At 39.7% G+C, this 8,836-nt stretch overlaps 1 protein-coding gene across 1 annotated transcript; it reads left to right on the top strand.

Annotated features, from left to right (window-relative positions):
- The first annotated feature begins 2,645 nt into the window (after window positions 1–2,645).
- Window positions 2,646–6,336, top strand: LOC123395328. Its single transcript, XM_045090314.1, has 2 exons — window positions 2,646–2,824; window positions 5,250–6,336. Exon 2 carries the CDS (start codon window positions 5,258–5,260, stop codon window positions 5,951–5,953), a length of 696 nt encoding a protein of 231 aa, XP_044946249.1. The 5' UTR covers window positions 2,646–2,824; window positions 5,250–5,257; the 3' UTR covers window positions 5,954–6,336.
- Window positions 6,337–8,836: the final 2,500 nt, after the last annotated feature.

Below are 8,836 nucleotides of genomic sequence, written 5' to 3'. Positions count from 1 at the left end.
TTTCCTGTTTCATTTTTTCATTTTTTTCGTAAAATATAAGAATTCATAAAGAACTTCAGAATTTCCAAAAATTTTCAAAACTTCAAATTTTGTTCACTTTTCAAAAAAAAATATTTGGATTCAAAAAATTTGTTCACATTTTTCCAAAAAGGTTCGGAACTTCAACGTTCTGGTGATGTTCTTTAAAATTTGTTCACTTTTCCAAATGTGTTGGCATTTTCCACAAATGTTCCGAAATTTTTAAAACAAATCATGTTTTTTAAAAACTGTTCACGTTTTGGTATAAAGTTTAGGAATTTTGTTCACATTTTCAAAAAAAAATCAAGTTTTTCAATTTTTCATCACGTGTTTGAATAGAATTTAGAAAAAAAAATACAATTTCCAATTTGGTTCACATTTTTGCATAGAATTTAGGAATTTGTTCACATTTTCAAAAAGTGTTCAAGTTTTTTCAAATTTGGTTCATGTATTTAAAAAAAACTGAATTTCAATACCTTGTTGATGTTTTTAAAATATTGTTCACCTTTACAAAAAAAATGGAATATTGTAATTTATTCACGCTTTAAAAAAGTCTGCATGTTTGTTCTATAGAAATTCATAAAACTTTGTTCACGTTTTTCAAAATGTCTTCACATTTTTAAAAAATCAGAAATTTGAAATTTGTACATGTTTTTGAAAAAAAAAATCACGTTTTGTATAGAATTTACGAGTTTTGTTCACATTTTCAAAAATTGATCAAACTTTTCAAATTTTGTTCACTTTTTGAAAAATTGTTCAGCATTTCAATAGATTGTTGATGTTTTAAATAATTGTTCACTTTTACAAAAAATGAAATACTGAAATTTGTTCACGCTTTAAAAACATTGTGCATGTTTCTTCTATATAAATTCATAAAAAATTGTTCACGTCTTCCAAAATTTGTTCACTGTTTAAAAATGTTCGGTATTTCCATATTTTTTCATGTTTTTATAAATTGTTCACTTTTTCAGAAAATGTTCAGAATTTCTAAATTGTTCATTTTTGTATAGAAATTCTCAAGTTTTTTCACATTTTCAAAAAACAATCCCATTTTAAATAAGTATTTGAAAATTCAGAAACGAATGGAATTTCAAAAGTCTGTTTATGATTTCAGTTTTTTTTTCACAAACTCGATTTTCACATTTTGTAAACTTATTCACGTCTGTTTAAAAAGTGCAGAATTTTAAAGATTCCAATTTGTTTGGAAAAATATTTGGATCTGTCATTGTAATTATATCTGAAAAATTCACGGCACCAAATAGTAAATATCAGGCATCGTGTGTGGCGGCTAGCTATACGCGTTATATAGGAGGGGCTCCGAGTTTGATCACTGATACTGCATGTTTTTTTTGGCGAAATTTACACCGCCCGCTACAGCACTTCCCAATTGGCTGGCCCACATGCGCTACCGCCTGTGCGAACCTTCGCCAATCTGCCTCAACGAGCGGCAGATAGGAGGTCCCTGAAGGCAGCCCTTGCTAAAAAAGACTGACGATTTCCTCTTTTTTTAGACTAACCACGCACTTTATTTATATTTGACCAATGTTCATATGAATACAATTAATAGAAGGTTGTAAGAGCCAAAGATGATGTCCTACTGATAGTCAAAGCGTGTGTCTAGTGATGCTATGTGCCTCTATATTCGAATCCCTTCCCTCAAACAGGACGAGCACTCGTGGAATTCTGTTTCCATTATCTGAATCTCGCGAATGATGTTGACATGACTCTATTCATTGCCTTCCTTAATATTTGTAACCACTTCATCGCAATCGGAGCTGATTATGACTTTTGCTTGCATCAAATCGCTAGCCAAGTCCAAGGCTACCCTACAAGCTAGTGCTTCAAGGGTCACCGAATTTGTTACTCCTGCAAAAACACGTGCAGATGCACCCACATACACTCCTTCATTGTTTTTGCAAACCACACCTATTGCCACATGGTTAGTCTGTTTGGACACAGCCCCATCGACCTTGAGCTCGAAAATGTTTTATTGGACCATGGTTCAGCCGAACCTACGTTCGGCACCATTTATTTCCAGATACTATTCATAAGGATCATTGCACGCTTGATTAAAAATTGCATGGCAAAAAATAATTACATGTTAAACAATGCATGGCATGAAGTGTTGGATGAAATTGACATGCATGACCCGAATCCATATGTGAAAAAATGTTGAATCATACGACATGGAGCATAGATCCGGTTGAACCATGGTCCTAAATCACACCTCTCCCTTGAGCTTCACATAACCAGGTGGTGGTGGAACCCATCGGGCAGTGGCTGGTACATGGACGGATTGACGAGTATGATGATGTTTGCATGAAGTTATCTTCGTTATATATCCGCCAACAAAAGCATGGGTGCTAGCAGAACTTTGGAATTCCTGTCCATATATCCGCCAACAAAAACATATGTGCCAACAAAAGCACGGATCTTACTCCATGCTCGTTTGGATTGGATGGCTAGGAGTGAAATGGTAAGCCTAAATGAAATGGGCCAGCCCGTCTAACAGCAACGACCACCGTGTAATGAGCCTTGGGCCGTGCTAGGTTTTGACAAGCCCGCCTCGCCTCCCTGTCGCCACCACATCGCAGCCGACTCCTCCCTCCTACACAGACAGGAGGCACCCCGCACCGCACCCGGGCTCAAAAGCTCCACCGCCGCGCTCCGTAAACCCGACCGAATTCTCGGCCTCTCGCCCAGGGAGGCGACGCCGCCGCGACCTCCCTCCCCTCCGCCTCCGGCTCCGCCCCCGTGCCCGCCGCGCGGTCTTTGCTTCTTTCCTCGGAGAATCGAGGCACGGGTGGTAAGTTTTTGAATCTCCCCGGCTCAAATCGGCCCTTTTCGCCTCCTTGCTGCCTACCTCCTTCAGCTTCACTGGGGCGAAGTTGCTCTTTTGTCTTGTTTATTATCTTGTTTCCGTTGATGAAGCCCCTTGATCTGCTGACGCTGCTCTGCTGTTTGCCCGGGTTGGGCAAGGGAACCGGCGTCGAGTGTTTCTTTGGTTGAAAACAAGTGTTTCTTTTGCTGAAAACAAGTGTTTGCTGTTTCTTCTGTTGAAAACAAGTGTTTGGTGCTTTTCTTTTTTTGAAAACAAGTGTTTACTGTATCTTAGATGCGTATCAGGTGTCCTCAAGTTGCCATTTTTGGGTGCTGTTTTAAACATCCAATAGGGTTCAGATTTGACACTGTAAAACTTCCCCTGTGCTGCAAAGTGTATGTATCGCGTTCGGTTATTGCAAATAAGATTGTTTTCGGAACCGACAGACACTACCTCTGCGATATTGTTAGTAGCAATTTGGATTTCGTTGTAAAACCCATCTTTAACTTTAAGTAGAATCCCTTTGTGTGCTATATGATTTTGATCTTAATCTTTACAGTTTCCATTCCTGTAAGTTCCATCGCGTGTGAAGATATCTAACATTCGACACATATACTAGTGAAGGTTTGAGGGAGCTGGTCTTTATCTTATATTTTGTCTGGTTGAAATGCCACATTTGCACCTGCAAAAAAAAAGTGAAATGCCACACAATCACATGTGTCATCGTTGTCTTGTTCTTGGACTACTAGGAACATCAAAGTTGCCTTTTACAATCTTTATGTGATGAAAACAATTATGGATCTCTATTATAAAGAGAACAAAACATATCTGGTACTCTGTTTAATTCTTCTGGTCGATCTTATAGTGGGCATACAATGTCCAGTAGAACTTGTGCTGACTAAAGCAAATGATTCAAAGTTTAGCACTAACATGGTGCCTTGAATTTGTGGTCAGGATATGATGTTGGACCTCTGATAAGAGTTTGAGATTCTTGAATCAGACTGTAGGAATAATATCATCAGGGTAAAACAGCAAAAGTTGGTGACATTAAATATTTGTTTTCTCCACTTCTTATAAGAGTTTGGGATTGTTGATATCACTACCAATACAGGGTAAATCATATCCTGACATAAGATTTGTCCACTTCTTTTATTGGTACCTTATACACCCCTAGGAAAACTATCAGGGTAAAACAGCAAAAGTTGGTGATTAACGATTTGATTTCTCCACTTATAAGAGTTTGGGATTGTTGATATCACTACCAATAAAAGATCCCAACTAACATAAAATTAGATCCAAGGAATCATAAGCTCGAGCACTGTATCTGTAAGTAAACCTCACGGAGCTAATATGTTACTACCTCTGTTCCTAAATGTAAGACGTTTTGGCAGTTCAATTTAAGAACAAAGGTTGGTGAACTCAATTTAGTTGCGGCAAACTGTAACGGTTGATGATTCATGGGTAAAAACTGATGGCTGATAGTCTCTTTTTTTTTGAAATTACACATCGCCAAGAACACTCAAGTGTCAAGAAAGTGTGTAAATCCTCTATTTGTGCTGACACAGAATTCAAGTAAAAGTCTCCTCTTTCTTTTCCTTGGTGACGTGCCTGTAGCGCACTTTTGTCACCTGATGGACCCAATATTGTTCGAAAATACCTGCAGAAAGTTTCTGCTAGAGGTTACTGTATAGTAACTTGTACACCCTTAGGAAAACTATCAGGGTAAAACAGCAAAAGTTGGTGACATTAACCATTTAATTTATCCACTTCTTATAGGAGTTTGAGATTCTTGAATCAGACTGTATAATAGTACTACCTTATACACCCTTAGTAATAATATCAGTCTAAAACAGCAAAACTTGGTGACATTAACCATTTAATTTCTCCACAACATCTTGTGTTGCCCTTTCATGTTGCTAGAATCAGAGTGTACAGTTGCTTATACACGTGTAGAGGAAATACCAGGGTAAAACAGCAAAAGTGGGTGACATCCAGCATTTAATTTCTTCACAGCATCTTGTGTTGCCCTTTCATATAGCTAGAATCAGACTGTATAGTTCCTTGTACACACGTAATTAAAACTATCATGGTAAAACAGTAAAAGTGGGTGACATCAACCATTTAATTTCGTCATGGCATATTGTGTTGCTCTTCCATATATCAACCATCAATCAGATCTCTAGTTCATTTTTATTTATATGTAGAGTGGAGCAAAAATGAACCCTTTAAAAAATACCCTTCCGGATTCTTTTGGAGTCTAGGAAAAAAAATAACCTTTAACAACACCCTTTCCATCCTACAGTCAGCCGGTTCTTTTAATTTTTATTTGTGCAATGGACAATGTGAATTTTCTTGTATTAGACTTTGTAAGACTTGATACGCTAAGCATGCCTATCTTGCATTCTTGCAGTCTTCAAGATGGCCAAAAATTCGAGGAACATGAAATATTCGTCTCGTGAGGTCAGATCAACACGTTATTTAAGGCCGTTCAGCCATTGTAGTTTCAAGAGAGTTGCTACCCAGGAGCCAGCATTAGCAGCGATGGAGAAATGTGCATGGAAAGACGCGATCTGCCCAGTTTGCATCGAATGCCCACATGATGCTGTCCTTCTACTCTGTTCATCTCATGACAAAGGCTGTCGTCCATATGTATGTGGAACTAGTTTCCTCCACTCAAATTGTCTTGACCAGCTTATCAAGTCATGCAGAAGCTCAGGAAGCGGTGATGATCCAGGCTCGATAGTGCTCACATGCCCGCTTTGCCGTGGTGAGGTTAAGGGATATACACTGGTTGAGCCTGCTCGGGAGCAGCTAAACAGAAACAGGAGGACCTGCATGCAAGATGGCTGCTCATACAGCGGTACGTACAGAGAACTCTGCAGGCACGCACGAAAGAAGCATCCTTCAGCAAAGCCTCGTGCAGTGGACCCTCTGCAGACTTACAGATGGAGGCGGCTCATGTTCAGAACCACGTTGCAAGATATGATCTGTGCGACAAGCTCGTCAACGCTCCAAGGATTGTTGTCTACCATGTTGCAGTTTGAGGAGCTTCTGGCATTTAGTTGGCGTGGAGATGATGAGCACCTTGGTGCTACCAACGATCGTGCAGTGTAAATGGCCACTGTGGACTTTGCTGGTCTGTGGTCTTTGAATTGCTCGCAGAAACATGAGAATTGACGTGCTATTGCCATTAACGAAACCTCCTATGGAAGTTGAGACCTGACAGAGTAACAGTTGCATGGATCTGTTGTCAGGGAGCATGCGTGGCCTATATTCAGAAGAAACATAATGCTTTCATGGACTTAAAGGTGCTAGCAAAGTGGTGGAATGGTTTGAATAGTTTTTTTGGAAGTTCATATCTGTCCATTTTGTCTGGTGTGTGATGCACTGTTCTTGTGCATCCCTCTTGGCTGTTGCATTGTATGAACATAACATTTTCTTCTAAAATATGCAATTCAACTTGCTATAGATCTCCTATGGGCAGGTTGATAAGGTTATACTTGGGCCAATTAGTAGATGTCGGAGATTCTTTTTCTTAAAAATGAAATTAGACCGTATCCAATATCCTAAACGGCTATGGAAGTTCAGGAAAAAGACAATATGAACCTAACATCCACTATTTTGGAGATGGTTACGAGCCATGAAAAACTGAACGCTGGTCCTTGCTTTTATTCCCGAACCAGACTAGACACTTTTCCATTATGTGACATTTGTCCTCTTTGTAAGAAAGTCCAAGAGTTCACGGTGCGCCTCATAATATCATTTACCAATGTCACTTCACGATTATAACTTGGATGAAGGTTTTCATTTGGCATGGGATCCGCACCTGTGGAAATGAATAGTTACATTTCTAAGCACCGATACTTAATTATTTTCATAATTGCCTCTCTAAACACATTGCAGTGTATATGATGCATATTGCTTGGGAGATTTGAAAAGAGCATAACATATGGGTTTTCTATAATCTTGTTGCCCCAATGATGCTAATCGTGGATAAAATAAAAGATAAAACTTGGCTTTGGACGATCGCGGGTGCAAAGAGTTTGAGTAATGTAAAGCCGCGAGAGTAATCTTCTCCTCTTCTCTGCATTGTGGTGGGCTTTCTATTAGCTTTTCGAACTTGCTTCGTGCTTATCCTTACCGATTTTGGACCTATTAGTCATATTATGTCATTGCAAGGATCATTGCAAGATGCTTGTCGTTGTACTTTCACCACACATGAATGCAATTATCTCCAACTCCGAGAGTGCTTTCATCAAAAAGAGAAATATCTGCGAAAACTTTATGTATGTGATGAACTTTTCCCGACGGCTCCATAAAAACAAAACCCTCTCCCTCCTCTTCAAGTTTGACATCCAGAAAGCTTTTGACAAGATGCGTTGGGAGTACAAATTTGATATTCCTCAGAGCAGGGGCTTCCTTGGCAGATTTTTTGATTGGATTGGTGTCCTACATAGCACCTATTCATCAAGGGTTCTTCTTAATGGTGTGCGGAACCTATCCCATTGTACATGGTCGTGGTCTTAGGCAAGGAGAGAGATCACTTTCGTCGTTGATGTTTGCCATAGCCAATAACCCACTGCAACAAATCCTCTACTCGGCTACGAGACTTGGACTCCTCCATAAAATCCCGGGAAGTTGAGCTATCATAAGGACATCATCATATGCTAACGGCACAACTGTTTTCCATGCACCAAATAAGGAAGATAACCAGAACCTTGCCCATATCCTACAGGGGTTCAGTGATGAGACGGGCAACAAAGAAACTTCAACAAGAGCTTGTTTGTGCCTATATGGTGTGGTGGATCATCTGCGAGGTGAGGACTGATAAGGTGACATACGAGAAGTGTAGGGTAAACTGGGAGTCTGTTTGCAGGCTTAGCCATCTTGGGGGCCTTGATTTGCTTAATATCGAGAAATTTGAAACGGCGCTTCAACTATGCTAGCCATAGCTCGAATAAAGGATCCCACAAAGATTCAGGTTGGGACAGCCAACCCCTTCGACGAGAAGGACACAAACCTCTTCTATGTTTTCATCACCATCACTATTGGAAATGGGAAGAGGACTTTGTTTTGGTATGGTTGTGGTTGCATGGGCACAAGCCAAAATACATCTCCCAACTCATTTTTAAAGCCTCCAAGTGCAAGAATTGTAAGGTCAGTGACGCCATGAAAGGTAATGCTTGGATAAAAGAGATTGACATGAGAAACAATCTCTTTTTGGAACCATGTTGCCAAATTTGTGGAGATTTGGTCTCATTTTACTCATGTTCCTTTGAACCAGGATGTTGATGACTCCATCCATTGGAAGTTCTCTTCTAACGATGAATACTCGATGGCGGCGTACAAGTCCCAATTCTTAGGAGCTATCCTCACCCCCATGGACAAAGTCATTTGGAAGGTGTGGCTTCTCCAAAGGTCAATTTTCTAGTTCGTTTACTATCCAAAACATGGTGTGGATGGTGTTGGAAATGTGCCCCAGAGGCAATAATAAAATGGTTATTATTATATTTCCAGTTCATGATAATTGTCTATTATTCATGCTATAAGTCTATTAACCGAAAACCGTAATACATGTGTGAATACATAGATCACAATGTGTCCCTAGTGAGCCTCTAGTTGGCTAGCTCGTTGATCAATGGATGATCATGGTTTCTTGATCATGGACATTGGATGTCATTGATAACGGTATCACATCATTAAGAGAATGATGTGATGGACAAGACCCAATCCTAAGCATAACACTAGATCGTGTTGTTCGTATGCTAAATTTTTTCTAATGTCAAGTATCTTTTCCTTAGACCGTGAGATTGTGCAACTCCCAGATATCGTAGGAGTGCTTTGGGTGTATCAAACGTCACAACATAACTGGGTGACTATAAAGGTGCACTACGGGTATCTCCGAAAGTGTCTGTTGGGTTGGTACGAATCGAGACCGGGATTTGTCACTCCGTGTGACGGAAAGGTATCTCTGGGCCCACTCGGTAGAACATCATC

The sequence above is a fragment of the Hordeum vulgare genome, chromosome 5H (assembly GCF_904849725.1).
Source record: "Hordeum vulgare subsp. vulgare chromosome 5H, MorexV3_pseudomolecules_assembly, whole genome shotgun sequence".
Lineage (NCBI taxonomy): Eukaryota > Viridiplantae > Streptophyta > Magnoliopsida > Poales > Poaceae > Hordeum > Hordeum vulgare.
This window is presented reverse-complemented; position numbering and strand designations above follow the sequence as displayed.